Below are 15,900 nucleotides of genomic sequence, written 5' to 3'. Positions count from 1 at the left end.
CAGATCCTGAACAGTAAAGCTTTACAGATCCTGACCTGTAAAGCTTTACAGATCCTGACCTGTAAAGCTTTACAGATCCCGACAGTAAAGCTTTACAGATCCTGAACAGTAAAGCTTTACAGATCCTGACCCGTAAAGCTTTACAGATCCTGAACAGTAAAGCTTTACAGATCCTGACCTGTAAAGCTTTACAGATCCTGAACAGCAAAGCTTTACAGATCCCGACAGTAAAGCTTTACAGATCCTGACCTGTAAAGCTTTACAGATCCTGACCCGTAAAGCTTTACAGATCCTGACAGTAAAGCTTTACAGATCCTGAACGGTAAAGCTTTACAGATCCTGACCGGTAAAGCTTTACAGATCCTGAACGGTAAAGCTTTACAGATCCTGAACGGTAAAGCTTTACAGATCCTGACCGGTAAAGCTTTACAGATCCCGACAGTAAAGCTTTACAGATCCTGAACGGTAAAGCTTTACAGATCCTGACCTGTAAAGCTTTACAGATCCTGAACAGTAAAGCTTTACAGATCCTGAACAGTAAAGCTTTACAGATCCCGACAGTAAAGCTTTACAGATCCTGACCGGTAAAGCTTTACAGATCCTGACCTGTAAAGCTTTACAGATCCTGAACAGTAAAGCTTTACAGATCCTGACCTGTAAAGCTTTACAGATCCTGAACAGTAAAGCTTTACAGATCCTGAACGGTAAAGCTTTACAGATCCTGAACAGTAAAGCTTTACAGATCCTGAACAGTAAAGCTTTACAGATCCTGAACAGTAAAGCTTTACAGATCCTGACCCGTAAAGCTTTACAGAACCTGAACAGTAAAGCTTTACAGATCCTGACCCGTAAAGCTTTACAGATCCTGACCCGTAAAGCTTTACAGATCCTGACCCGTAAAGCTTTACAGATCCTGAACAGTAAAGCTTTACAGATCCTGACCTGTAAAGCTTTACAGATCCTGAACAGTAAAGCTTTACAGATCCTGACCGGTAAAGCTTTACAGATCCTGACCGGTAAAGCTTTACAGATCCTGAACAGTAAAGCTTTACAGATCCTGAACAGTAAAGCTTTACAGATCCTGAACAGTAAAGCTTTACAGATCCCGACAGTAAAGCTTTACAGATCCTGAACAGTAAAGCTTTACAGATCCTGACAGTAAAGCTTTACAGATCCTGAACAGTAAAGCTTTACAGATCCCGACAGTAAAGCTTTACAGATCCTGAACAGTAAAGCTTTACAGATCCTGACGCCACCACATGCTGATGTTAAATGTCTGAAACACACAGGTGGATGAACACAGGGAGCACGCAGCCGGTTGTTTTTTTTCCTCTCACCTGTAAAAAATCCCAGACTTTCCCCGCGTGTTCGTCTGTGGTTTAGTCCGCGCGGCAGAGCACTTCCCCACACCTTCCACCTCCTTTCTGCAGCAGCTCACAAGAAGCTGCCAAGTTAAAAGGAAAGGAGGCAAAGGAAGACTCTTTAGCTCCTCCCCCTCAGTCTGGGAGCAAAGTTCAACTTCCTGGTGTGGAGGACGAGGCGGTTCAAGGGTTGATTCGGGCGCTGAGAAAAGTGGCGGTAAGGGGATAGGAGTCGGGCTCATAATGGGATGGAGGTTATAATACAGCCCGCTGGCTCAGGGAGCAGCACAAAGGAGACAAAGAAACGGGTTCTGCAACTTTCCCCACAGATCCCAGCCGGGCTGTCTCAGGTGGATGAATGTTCCTGCTCACACAGGTAGAAGACTGCCCTCTGTTACAGGCTGCTGCCTTGCATCAAGACATATCTGATTTCCTTCTCTCAGTTTTACTTAATTATCAAATCAAACTTTATTTATAAAGCACTTTTCATACATTAAAATGTAGCACAAAGTGCTGTACATGTTTAAAAGCAGCCCCCATCCCCACCCCAGCACACACACACAAACAGACACATGCACACACACATAAAAAAATTTAAATAAAATATAAAATAAAAACAAACAAACAAAAAATAATAATAAATAGATCAAAATAAATAAATAAATATAAACAAATAAAACAAAACAAACAAACAATAATAATAAATAAATCGATTAAAATAAATGAATATATATAAATAAACAAATAAAATAATAAAATATAAAAACAAAACACAAACACACAAACAATAATAAATAAATAGATTAATATATATATATATATATAAAATAAACTTAGAAACGTGTGCATCGAATCACAACAAAACTCACCTGAAGACACTTTGCAGTCCAATTCAATCCAATATTGAGATTTAAGGTTTTTTTTCCATGAGCTTTTTCTCTTGAATCAAACCCCTGACACACTGTTTGATATAAAGCATGGATGGAACTTTGTTGCTCTAAAAAAAAAAAAAGATGCACCCAGTAAAATAAATCAGATGGCAGCAAACGATCCTAAGCACATACAGACTCTGCAGCTATGTTTAAGTTTGAAAAAACAACGTCCCAAACTTCACAGAGCTGGACGACGCTGGAAAGAAGCGGATTGCATTCTGAGAGGGACACGCAGAATACTTATACTGATAAAGAAGGATGAGATTACCTGAACTGTCACTGCAAATGAGACTGTTATCGGAAAACAGAGTCTCTTCAGTCAAAGGCTTCTTCAGTTTAGATGCAAAACGGACCGCTACAGGAAATCTTTCCTGCCCACAGCCATCAGCATCTATAATAACTCCTTGATTTAATTGAGTTACATCAACATTTAATTTCCCTCTGGGATAAATAAAGTATTTGTGAATTGAAATTCATGCCGTAGTCCAGGATAAACTCAATTTATCGATCTTATTGTGCCTTAATCATCTTTTTATTGGCTATTAGGGCACCTCATTTTCATACTTATTTTACTCGTTTTGTGTACAGCACTTTGTGACTGTTAGTCAGAATAAATAAGCTTATTTTCCTACTTTCTTTCTTACATTTATTCTCGTTTTTTTTTTATTGCGTTAAAATGATTTAATAAATCCCCAAAAATCCCAGACCATGACGTAGAACCATGACGTAGAACATCATGGTCTGAGATTTTTGGGGATTTATTAAATCATTTTAACACAATAAAAAAAGGAGAATAAATCCTTTTTGACCGATTTTTGGGGATTTTTTTTTTTTTTTTAAGATGTTCCTTCTCTTTGTAACTTCGCCTCTTGTTGCATTTTTAAGCTGGTATTGCTGCTGCACCTCAGATAGCTTTACTTCCTGCTCATATTTCACACCAACACACATCCCATTTCCCAATTTGAGCTTCCCAGACTCCTCCCTTTGACTCTTCCACCCACGTCTGAGCTGAGGGCATGTTTATTCTTGCATGAATCTGTGTGCGTCAGGGTTTGTGGGTATTTCATCACCACAGGCAAGTCTCCATAGACCTAACAGCACATAGCCTTTGGTTATGATGCTACATGCAGTTCAGATACTGACTGACTGACAGTTAGCTTGGGCCGGGGGGGCCAACAGCAACCGGTTTCATCACAAAGTGGATGAAGCGCCAAAAACAAACAGCATTATTATCTCTTAGTTTCAATCCGACACAAAGCTAAAGGACCGACAACAGTCGCACAACTGCTCCGTCCGACCGTTGTTCTGTTGGAGTTCAGGTCTGTATTTTAGCATCTTAGCATTAAATCTGAATTTATGACGTGAGATTAACACACACGCTGAAAAGTACGGAAGCCCTAAACGGCCATAGATACATACATTTTATTCCATCCGTTTCCCCGTGAGAACGACATAATTAATTAGAGATCTCGAGAAAACAATGATCGTTTTCTCGAGATAACGAGTTAATTTACCGATGGTTTTCGAGGCCACTTTTCCTCCCCAGTCCGCCCCTGTTTATATGTGTTTATATGTATTTCTGGCAAAGGTTTTTACCCATTTTTACCCCCCTTTCATTAGAAAATGAATAAAGCTGCAGCTCAGCAGGCTTTTTCACCTCAGTGATCCTGCTGATCTAGTCGACTTCATCAGTGACCGGCTGAGGGGACCAGGCCGTCTCCATGGTTACCGAATGATGCACGAGACCTGCCGTTATCGTTTTAACGGTAACGGCATGATTGGTGTGAGTTAAACCTGATTCCATTCTTCAAATGCTCGTCACACCAGCGGGATTTGCTTTGTGCATTGTTACACAAACGCTCCACATTACATGTCTGATTCATAGGCTACTTTATTCAGTTTTCGATGAAAGTGGGGTAAAAATGGGTAAAAACCTTTGCCAGAAATACATATAAACACATACACACAGGGGCGGACTGGGGAGAAAAAGTGGCCTCGAAAACCATTGGTAAATCAACTCGTTATCTGGAGAAAACGATCAAAAAAAAGTTTATACGTACCACGTCCGCTCTGGGCTTCCGTAGAAGAGTCCTCCGTGTTTCTTTGCTTAAATTCTCCTCACTCCTTCAGGTGCATTTTAGTCAGCGAGACAACCACGGAGCTCCCGGGAAAAGACGTCACCTGGATGGCAGCATCTGTCTCTCCAGAACTCCAACATCCAGCTCTGCATCAGTGGCACCTTCACACAGGTGAAGCCCTTCCTGCCAAGGACCCTGATGCCCCCCCACACCTTCACACAGGTGAAGCCCTCCCTGCCAAGGACCCTGATGCCCCCCCACACCTTCACACAGGTGAAGCCCTCCCTGCCATGGACCCTGATGCCCCCCCACACCTTCACACAGGTGAAGCCCTCCCTGCCATGGACCCTGATGCCCCCCCACACCTTCACACAGATGAAGCCCTCCCTGCCATGGACCCTGATGCCCCCCCACACCTTCACACAGATGAAGCCCTCCCTGCCATGGACTCTGATGTCCCCCCACACCTTCACAGACGCTGGCTTTAAACCTTTCTCTGAGGACAGCCTGGATGCTGTTTCTCAGCAGTTTGTCCCAGAAGCAGCTGAAACGTGGACTCATCTGCCCACAGAACACGTGTCCACTGTCTGTCTGTCCATCTGAGACGAGCTGGTGTCCACAGAACTGGGCCGTGTTCCAGAAAACTCAAAGAAAACTCAAGAAAACTCAAAGAAAACTCAACAAAACCTCCAGAAACCTCAAAGAAAACTCCAGAAAACTCCAGAAAACTCCAGAAAACTCAAAGAAAACTCAAGAAACCTCAAAGAAAACTCCAGAAACCTCAAAGAAAACTCAAGAAAACTCAAGAAAACTCAAAGAAACCTCAAAGAAAACTCAAAGAAAACTCAAGAAAACTCAAAGAAAACTCAAAGAAAACTCCAGAAACCTCAAAGAAAACTCAAAGAAAACTCCAGAAACCTCAAAGAAACCTCAAGAAAACTCAAGAAAACTCAAGAAAACTCAAGAAAACTCAAAGAAAACTCAAGAAAACTCAAGAAAACTCAAAGAAAACTCCAGAAAACTCCAGAAACCTCAAAGAAAACTCACCAAAGTTTTTGGTCTCGCTTTGAAATAAAAATTGAATCTATGATTATCTGACTGAATTTGCCTTTGGTGGATGCTCCTTTTATACCCTCACCTGTCACCAATCAGTCAACTAATGGTAGAATCTTCCAGAAGGCTGTCATTTGTACATCTGAGGAACTTCTCCGTCTTTATTTGCCTCTCACCAAACCTTTGTGTGTTCCCAGCCTTCCTAAAGTGAAGCTGGTCTGTGAACACACTCGTCACCATTTTCCTTTTACTTAATGTGTCTGAAATAAACATTAAGATTCACATTAAAAGAAAACAGTTTAAAGTGTTTTTATTGCATTCATGAAAATGTACAAACTTGGGGGTTATGGGGTTTGCAAAAGCAATGGTGCCTTCCTTCCTTAATGACTGGGATTATGTTTTTTATCAGGATTTATGTTGGCTTTTTGCAACACTTTTACCAAACGAGTGGGCGGAGGAAGTAAAATACTCACCTGTGGTGACTCACCACTGTTAAAGATTAAATCAGGACCAGTCAGAAACCACTAAATCACCTAGTTTATGCAACATGGGAATAACTGGAAATGAGAAAGCAGACAAGTGAGCATTTGATCCCTCCTTATTGAAATAGTGATATAGTGACAAAAGCAGTGGCATAGAAATACAAAAGGAGCACCCTTACATCAAAGATGGAGTAAATAAATCGAGAATGATTAGAAAGAAAGTGCCCAGTAGAAAGAAGGTGTTTTAAGTAGCATAGAAATTGGTCTCAGCAGTTTTAACATCAGCATTTAATCGGCCACTGTAATCAATGTCAAGTAAAGCTATATCTTCTACAGTGTGGATATAAATGGATTTTAAAATTTTATAAAAAGAACTTATCAGGAGGAACGGCGCAGAGCATCGACTGTAGTGGACGATTGGAGCCAGAAGGGGGCAGGAAAGCGAATACAATTATGCAAAGAGCCGAAGAAGAAATCTGACGGGAACATTATTATCATTAGTAGAAGAAGAAGATGATGATAAAGCTAGGACTTATCCACCTGAAACTGTAACAACTTCTATTTGTACACAGTTTTACCGTCCTGAAGGTCAAACAAACCGGGGCACAACAGCAGATGGGTTAAATTGTTGTTATCGGCGTACTTTTTTCTTCTTTTGGACCAGAGTCCGTTTGTTTCTACTCGGAAAAACGTCCCAACGGTCGTGAATAACTCGCCATGAACTTGTTTAAAAGTGTCTTTCTGGCTGTCTGATGTTAGCTTACGATGCCACTCGCTCCAGCAAACCAGGCCCAGCTGATTCGGTCCAGTCAAAAGGACGAATATTACCGAACCATCCTGAGAAACAACGCTAACGAAGCTTTTCAAACCCTTGCAGGTGAATGTCCACATTAACCGTCGTCTGATGCTAGCTAACGTCTAATATGCTAACTAACGTCTCATGCTAGCTAAACTGCCGTTAAACAGCCGTTAAGAAAAGAGAAGAGTTCCCTGGTGAAAAATAAAAAATACTTTATTGTATTTAAAAATATATTTACATCTTCAATGGCATATTGCCAAGTTACAATTAAAAAAAGTGAACCATCTAAAAAATATATATAAAAGTTAAGTTGCTGAAATGTGTGAAAAGTATGATGGAGCCACATATTAATAAAACAAGAACATATTAATGGCATTTTTTGTCATAAATAATGTGTACACTACATGTACTTAAAGTTGTTCCACTTTAGCACACAACAGTACAACAAATACACTTCGAGTTCTGCTTTTTTGAGAATTGAATTAAAACTAAAATATAATGAGCACAAAACTAGTTGTTATAAAATGGTTAAACTTAAAAAGCAAGTACACTCTGGTATGCTGACATTTAATATACACTGGATGACAGCACATTTAAGTCATTTTTACCTTTCATTTGGAAGAGTAGCTTTTCATTCTGATTGGAATGAGAGTTTAGAGATATTACCAACAGTTCTCCTCCGTGTCCTGTACATGCAGGGAATTGATGACAATAAATCTTTGAATTTTCCTGCTAACCTAAAATGTAAATGTGTTAAAAGAAGACGATTCAGTTTCTCTTTGACACGGCGACTAAAAAGCATCTGCTTTAAACGTATCTAATAATGGTAGAATCCATTCTATGTGAACGTGTTTTATTGAACTGACACTTATCTTCATGAGTCTTCTGACAGCCGTAAATATCTGCTTTCCTGGATATTTTACTGTATCTCAGACTGTGATTTAACGTATTTAATGTACCCAGCTGCTAGGACAACCTAATTGCCTTCTGGGGATGAATAAAATCTCTCTACTGCAGGGAATTTTTGGACAGCATTCTCTCCTCTGATAGAGAACGGTCCAGTTTGTCTTGTGCTGAAGGAGGAAATAAAGACAGTATTAGAAACTTCAGGGTCATTTCACTCGGTTTCTTACCGTCCTGAGCTGTCACTTGAACACTTTCCAGCCCCTCATCACACCGGTGGATGAGCTGTTTATTGTTAAAATAGGAGCTCTGTGACACAAACCGAGGTGTCTGGTTTTCTGTCTGCAGGATCCAAAAGATGGCTGGACTGGAGGAGAGAGCTGGAGCTGCTGTCAGATCTGGCTTACTACGGTTTAACCACGTTTTCAGGTAGCTGTCCTGCAGTCTGCAAACTGACCTCCCATAAGTGTCTTAATTGTTCAGTTAACACAAGTTTCATTGCAGGTTATCAAACTCTGGGTGAGGAGTATGTCAACATCGTGCAGGTGGACCCCTCTAAGCGTCGGATCCCCTCTGGGGCCAGGCGTGGCCTCTTCGTCCTGTGCCATGCCTTCCTGCCGTACCTCCTGGCAAAGGTCCTGGTGTGCCTGGAGAACGAGCTGGAAGGCAATCAGGACGGCGGCGGCGTCAGCCGGCGGCAGGCGGCGTCTGGGTGGTGGAGCCTGGAGCGGTGGCTCAGGAGCTGGGTGCAGAAGGCGGTCGGGCTGCTGACGGAGCCCCAGAGGAGGGCCTGTCTGCCGGCTGTGTTCGTCCTCCAGCAGGGTGTAACCCTCCTGCACAGGCTCCACGTCGCCCTGTTTTACATCAGCAGCTCGTTCTATCACCTGTCCAACAGGGCGGCTGGTATCAGCTACGTAAGTCATCTCCAAACAGATCAAACTCTGCACACAGAACCTATATACCTCACATCCACCTCCAAACAGATCAAACTCTGCACACAGAACCTATATACCTCACATCCACCTCCAAACAGATCAAACTCTGCACACAGAACCTATATACCTCACATCCACCTCCAAACAGATCAAACTCTGCACACAGAACCTATATACCTCACATATACCTCCAAACAGATCAAACTCTGCACACAGAACCTATATACCTCACATCCACCTCCAAACAGATCAAACTCTGCACACAGAACCTATATACCTCACATATACCTCCAAACAGATCAAACTCTGCACACAGAACCTATATACCTCACATCCACCTCCAAACAGATCAAACTCTGCACACAGAACCTATATACCTCACATATACCTCCAAACAGATCAAACTCTGCACACAGAACCTATATACCTCACATATACCTCCAAACAGATCAAACTCTGCACACAGAACCTATATACCTCACATATACCTCCAAACAGATCAAACTCTGCACACAGAACCTATATACCTCACATCCACCTCCAAACAGATCAAACTCAGGAGGCAGGCCTGGTAAAACACAGGGTTTAGAGATTTTAGGTCATAATGAGCCTCAGTTTGGAATGTTGAACATGAAACGTTCATTTTGATCTAATTTGGTCCATTTAAACAGCTGATCGATTACGCAACATCATTATTTTAACTTCAAAAGGAGAAAAGAAAGTAATGGACAATAATTGTGGCGGTCTGTTTCTACTTGTTTCGGTTGTCAGTGTCGGTTTAATGATTCCAAGTTCTGGAACACGGGTCGGCAAGAGTAGAAAGGCAAAGGTGCAAATCAAAATCAAAAAACATGCGAAGGGGTCAAATAACGTGAAAGCTCGACGTGAACAAAGACAAAGGCTGGGGTGTAAATACACTAAACAGAGGGAGACAATGTGTTCGAAACCGCATACTACATACTTGCAAACGGCATTCTCATCGATCAGACGGTATGCAGAGCGTTTACCCACAATGCATTTCGCTCCTGCCCGAGCCGAAATCAGCCGGCCTGAAGCTGATTTCTCTTAAGCTCTAAACTCTGTAAACTTTATCAACATTTGAAACATTTTCAGGTGAGAAAGTAGTCATTTAGATCCCCAACGTGTTGAAAACCTGACAAAATACCGACTATTTACAATTTTGTTCCCACGAATTCGGCGCTACTAAAGCTAGCCGCAGTGAGCGACCAGTGTTGCCAGATTAGGTTGAGCGATTTCCACCCAATCACGTTCCAAAACCCCCCCACTTCAGCAAAAAAACGCCCAACAACGTTTTTCACATGAAAACATTTAATATTTGAGTAATACCTCAATTCTGAAACATGACAAGCATCATTCACAGTGTTACAAAGTTTTTTGTTTTGTTTTTTCGTTTATTTTTTCATATCAGTTTAATGCAGGAGGACGTCCTAAAAGTATGGATTGCACCTGTCCCGCAAGATCCGTCCAAGGCACGGTGCAAATATTGCAAAAGCGAGATCCTATGAAGGGCCCAGATCAGATAAAAAACAATGCAGTCACGAGGATCGTTGCAAAAGTTATCATATCTTTATTGAAAATCCACCAATAGCCTAAATCATATTCATTACAGTCTAATTTCCAAAGACAGGGCTCCACAAAGTCATCAGATATACCGAGCACAGATACATGTTTATCACGTAATTGTCTTTACGTGATAAACGTCAAACTTTCGAAGCTATAATTAGGTCTACATTATAATGCAGTTGTGTGTATCTGCATAGTACGATCGCTTAATCCAGAGAAAAGCAGACGGTTTTGCGCTACCGCTCAACGGGCTGCTGTGCGCGCTCCCGCGGCGGCAAATCAGATTCTGGCAGACAATCACTTTTTGGCACGACACCTGTACTCAACCACTATATGGCTCTGTTCAACCAGCTACGGCATATCTGCCGCCTGCTGTGTACGCAGGCCTACACTGTATGGATTGATAGGAACACAATTTGATTTGTTTATTCACTTTTAACATTAACCTTTTTATTCACTGAATGAAATGCATAACTGTTGTGAGAACAAAAGTCCCCGCCCAAACGTGTTGAAAGCAGCCCAAATTGTATTCGCCCGCCGAAGGCATTTTCTGCCCGCCGGAGGCAGTCAAAAGACGCCCAATTGGGCGGCCACCCGCCCAATCTGGTAACACTGTGAGCAACGCACTTCCGGTTATTTTCACAAAATAAAATACCCGTTGCCTTTTATCATAGGGAAAGCCATTACAATACAATTGGTGCTTTTGTTTTAAAAACAGGAAGTGAACCTACCCTCGTTGTAGCTAGCTTGAAACTGCCGTTTTGACAGGAAATGACGATCGGCGACGTCACGTTACGTTGCATCTTGGGTAGTTTGAGTATGAGTAGTGACCTCGTGATGCATACCCAACATTTCGGTGAATCTAGTATGCATCCGGGAACCTAAAAAAAGTTAAAGTTAGCAGGAGTAGTAGGCGGTTTCGAACAGCCATAGACCTGGCATGACAGGTGTGTCTGCTGATCACCTGAAACTTTGGTTCCCACAGCAGGCTCGCAGCTCGCTAACCTCCACGGCTCTTTAAAAACGAATCCACAGTTTTAACTGCAGGCGTGAGAGCAGTGCAAAAAGAAGCAGAAACGTGCTGATAGATGTAGAAATCAATGAAAGCTTTGCAGTCGGGGGTCTGAATCTGTTGATAACTTGTGCGTCCCTGTGAGCAGCTGCGTGTGATGGGGCAGAGTGGCGCCGACGCCACCATCAGGAGCAGCTACAGGCTGCTGGGCGCCGCCTCGCTCGTCCAGCTGCTCGTCACCGTGTGCCTGCAGATCAGCAACTTCAGGCACAGACAGAGAGCCCGGCAGGAGTGGAGGCAACACAGGAAGCTCAGGTACAGGAAGCCCCGTCACCTCAGAACATCCGATTCTTTGTCCACGGTTTGATTTTTCAGCTCTTTCTTTGCCAAACAAACCGTCTTGCTCAGAGTTTCCATGAATGGCTCATTATGTGGTTGTGAAATCTCTGACTCTGAGTGTGTTTTCAGCCCTCAGCACACACAGAGCTCCAGCCCCCGAGCTGCCCGCTGCATCCTTTGCCTCGAAGCGAGGAGGCACGCCACCTCCACCCCCTGCGGACACCTCTTCTGCTGGGAGTGCATCACAGAGTGGTGCAACACCAAGGTCAGGCTTAGGTCATGATGTCATGAGCACAGGTACACCAGAGCTAACACCAGAGCTAACATCAGGGCTAACACCAGAGCTAAAATCAGAGCTGGCACCACAGCTAACACCAGAGCTAACATCAGAGCTGGCACCACAGCTAACACCAGAGCTAACACCAGAGCTAGCACCAGAGCTAACATCAGAGCCAACACCAGAGCTAACACCAGAGCTAACACCAGAGCTAACATCAGAGCCAACACCAGAGCTAACACCAGAGCTAACACCAGAGCCAACACCAGAGCCAACACCAGAGCCAACACCAGAGCCAACACCAGAGCCAACACCAGAGCCAACACCAGAGCCAACACCAGAGCCAACACCAGAGCTAACATCAGAGCCAACACCAGAGCCAACACCAGAGCTAACATCAGAGCTAACACCAGAGCCAACACCAGAGCCAACACCAGAGCCAACACCAGAGCTAACACCAGAGCTAACATCAGAGCCAACACCAGAGCTAACACCAGAGCTGGCACCAGAGCCAACACCAGAGCTAACACCAGAGCTAACACCAGAGCTGGCACCACAGCTAACACCAGAGCCAACACCAGAGCCAACACCAGAGCCAACACCAGAGCTAACATCAGAGCCAACACCAGAGCCAACACCAGAGCTAACATCAGAGCTAACACCAGAGCCAACACCAGAGCCAACACCAGAGCTAACACCAGAGCTAACATCAGAGCTAACACCAGAGCCAACACCAGAGCTAACACCAGAGCTGGCACCAGAGCTAACATCAGAGCCAACACCAGAGCTAACATCAGAGCCAACACCAGAGCCAACACCAGAGCCAACACCAGAGCTAACATCAGAGCTAACACCAGAGCCAACACCAGAGCCAACACCAGAGCCAACACCAGAGCCAACACCAGAGCCAACATCAGAGCTAGCACCACAGCTAACACCAGAGCTAACACCAGAGCTGGCACCACAGCTAACACCAGAGCTAACACCAGAGCTAACATCAGAGCTAAAACCACAGCTAACACCAGAGCTAACATCAGAGCTAGCACCACAGCTAACACCAGAGCTAACATCAGAGCTGGCACCACAGCTAACACCAGAGCTAACATCAGAGCCAACACCAGAGCCAACACCAGAGCCAACACCAGAGCTAGCACCACAGCTAACACCAGAGCTAACACCAGAGCTGGCACCACAGCTAACACCAGAGCTAACATCAGAGCTAAAACCACAGCTAACACCAGAGCCAACACCAGAGCCAACATCAGAGCCAACACCAGAGCCAACACCAGAGCTAACATCAGAGCTAGCACCACAGCTAACACCAGAGCTAACATCAGAGCTGGCACCACAGCTAACACCAGAGCTAACACCAGAGCCAACACCAGAGCCAACACCAGAGCCAACACCAGAGCCAACACCAGAGCTAACACCAGAGCTAACATCAGAGCTAGCACCACAGCTAACACCAGAGCTAACATCAGAGCTAAAACCACAGCTAACACCAGAGCTAACACCCAACCTGGTTGTATCAATGCCAGCCTGCCCCAGCCTGACTCTGGGTCACGTTCTTTCTGCCCGTTTACTCATCGTCCTGCAGCAGCTGGACTGAATTTAGCTGATTTTTAATCAAATCAAACATTTCCAGTTGAATGATGTGACTACACCAGAACATTCTGACACATATTTTCAAAAATAAAGTGGAGGGAACTTTGTTTGTGAACCCTACTTACATTTAAAAGTAGCTCAATCCAACTTAAAATGGAATTTCTTTCATTCAGCAGCTCCATTTAGAGGTAGAAAGCACTTTACTGTCATTTTAACTCTGATTTAAACTAAACTGGTCATAAATTGAAGGGAAGTTGTGTGGGGAAGTGGTCAGAAACTAATCCAGACAGAGGAGCTAAGCTAAGCTAACAGCTGTGACTCAGTTCAGCCGGGCGACTCCCACCATACCAACAACACAGTAAAACTAAGGGAAAAGGAATTAAAGGAATTCCCAGCATAAAGTTATCTGGCACAAACTCGTGCTGCACTCCGTCTGACAGAAAAATGAATGATATCCCTTTAAGAACGAGCCTGAGCGGCATCTTTACGTCAGAGCAGCAAAGCAGATCTGTGACTTCACACAATCTGATAATATGTGGCCAGTTTAGTTTGAGCCATAAGTAACCGGAGGGGCTGAGAGTTGTGATTTAACTGGAGTTTTGTTCCATCTCTGCAGGCCGAGTGTCCTTTGTGTCGGGAGAAGTTCCTGCCCCACAGGCTGGTGTACCTGAGGAACTGCAGCTAAAGCCCCAGAGCCAGATGTTCCACAGAGCCAGATGTTCCTCACACCCTGCAGCTGGAGCCCCAGTGCCAGATGTTCCACACACCCTGCAGCTGGAGCCACAGAGCCAGATGTTCCACACACCTGGACTGCAGCTGCAGCTGGCCTGTGATTTACTCAGGCTCCACTAAGCCCAAACTTTGTGTTTTTTTTCTCTTCTAAAATCAGTTTTGGATTGTATCAATCGAATCAGGCTGTATTAATCTAATTAATGTTTAATTAGAAATTAATAAAATGTACGCATTTCATTTCTGTTCAATTCTTTAGATCATTTAAAGACAGACTTTATTAGATATTGCTGTTTGAATTGGGTGAAATCTTCATTTTACGCAGTTTAAAGAGCGTTTTCGTGCAGTTTGTGGATCCCTCTGACAGCAGATCACTCTCACAGGGTTTGTGGCTGATCTGTCCAGCACAGGAACGACCTCTGAGTGGCATCGCTGCAGTTTGTCAGACTCCTGATGGATGAAATGTGACAAACCCGTCCGATCCGTGCTCGCCATCTGTGCTAAACCTCATCAGCCGTCGTGCTTTATGGTTGAAGCAACAACTGTGGACATTCTTTTACTTCCTCAAGCTCTCTCACAGTCTGGGTAAACAAAGCTCTGAGGTAAATATCTCGGCTTAGAAAGGAGCAGCTGCTCTGGGATGGAGTATTTGCACAGAAAGCAACATATTAATGACTTTCTGCAGCTGTTCTCTGCGGCCCGGACCAGCTGCCACCTCTCTAAAGTGTTTACTTCCAAACAGCAACACGCTCCCTCCTGTTGAAAACCAGCCGACTCGCTCACTGAGCATCATTTAGGATGATCAGGCTCTCCTCACGTGGAGAAAACTGAAGAGAAGAAGCACGTGAAGGCCGACCGGCACCGATCCCTGAGCTCAGAGATGATTAATGTGACGCATTCGTCTCCTGAAAAGCCTCTTCTTTGCATCCAAAACACAGAAAGTGGGATTGTTAAAAAGCATGTTGGTCACACCCAGATGATGTGGCTGGAGATCAAACCACTCAAGCATTTATGCGCTCTGCACGTGCTACAAAGTTGAATCTTTTTGCTTCTTTTAGTAAAAACATTCAAATGATTTGTGTATTCATACAGATAATTTCTCAATAAAGCTGCTCTCATTCATATATTTTTCTGTTTCTTTTGTCACAGCTAAATGCAGCAGGAATTAAGACCAAATCAGCCCATTGAGGCTATGGCGTGTTTCCACTAGCACGCCGTACCTGCAACCGGTACGGTTTTTTTGTACCACCTCAGCCCTGGTTCCAAGCAGGCCGAAGCGTTACTAAAACGTGACGTCAGCCGACTGCCTTCCACTGATTGGCCGATGAGTGTCGTCACTGGAAGCGTCATAACGCGGATAACAAAAGCTAGCGTTAGCAACCGTTAGCTTACCTCCAAACGTCGTCTTTTTGAAGCTCGTAAACAAAACTCTCCGGTACTTTTTGATACTGTTTTGTCTGGCGGCCAGGAGTCTTCTCTGGCTCTCTTCTCTTGCCTTCTGTGCGACAAAAAGCCGCAGGGTGAGCAGCAACACGCGCAGCCGTGTTACGACGACCCCGCCCACGTACAGGAGGCACGAAGTGTGATGGAAACACAACCAAACCGAGCCGTGCCGACCTAGTGGAAAAGCGCCATAAATCAGCCCATTCAGTCGACACGTTAACTTAATTTAAAGTATTTCCAGTCCGTTGCTGTAATAAAATCCTGACTTTATAACCGCAGTCTCATCTGACAGAATCACCATTTAAGGTGAATTCAGCTGAACTTACACTAGCAGGATTACTTAGAATCCACCTTGGTGCACATACACT

The 15,900-nt window shown here is 44.0% G+C and overlaps 2 protein-coding genes across 2 annotated transcripts in view; one reads left to right on the top strand and one right to left on the bottom strand.

Annotated features, from left to right (window-relative positions):
• Nucleotides 1-1,676, bottom strand: part of plch2a (phospholipase C, eta 2a) — a 258,084-nt gene extending 256,408 nt beyond the window's left edge. The window contains exon 1 of the mRNA XM_075476011.1: nt 1,338-1,676. The gene's annotated coding sequence lies outside the window, so the exon portion shown is untranslated. The remainder of the gene's footprint in view (nt 1-1,337) is intronic.
• A 4,711-nt stretch (nt 1,677-6,387) lies between these two features.
• pex10 (peroxisomal biogenesis factor 10) lies at nt 6,388-15,211 on the top strand. Its single transcript, XM_075476005.1, has 6 exons — nt 6,388-6,783; nt 7,957-8,037; nt 8,113-8,522; nt 11,288-11,454; nt 11,608-11,743; nt 13,977-15,211. The coding sequence occupies exons 1-6, from the start codon at nt 6,672-6,674 to the stop codon at nt 14,043-14,045; spliced, it is 975 nt and encodes a 324-aa protein (XP_075332120.1). The 5' UTR covers nt 6,388-6,671; the 3' UTR covers nt 14,046-15,211.
• The last annotated feature ends 689 nt before the right edge of the window (nt 15,212-15,900 follow it).

Source organism: Odontesthes bonariensis, chromosome 10, assembly GCF_027942865.1.
Source record: "Odontesthes bonariensis isolate fOdoBon6 chromosome 10, fOdoBon6.hap1, whole genome shotgun sequence".
Lineage (NCBI taxonomy): Eukaryota > Metazoa > Chordata > Actinopteri > Atheriniformes > Atherinopsidae > Odontesthes > Odontesthes bonariensis.
Note: the sequence above shows the minus strand (reverse complement) of the source record. Positions and strands in the feature narration are given on the sequence as shown.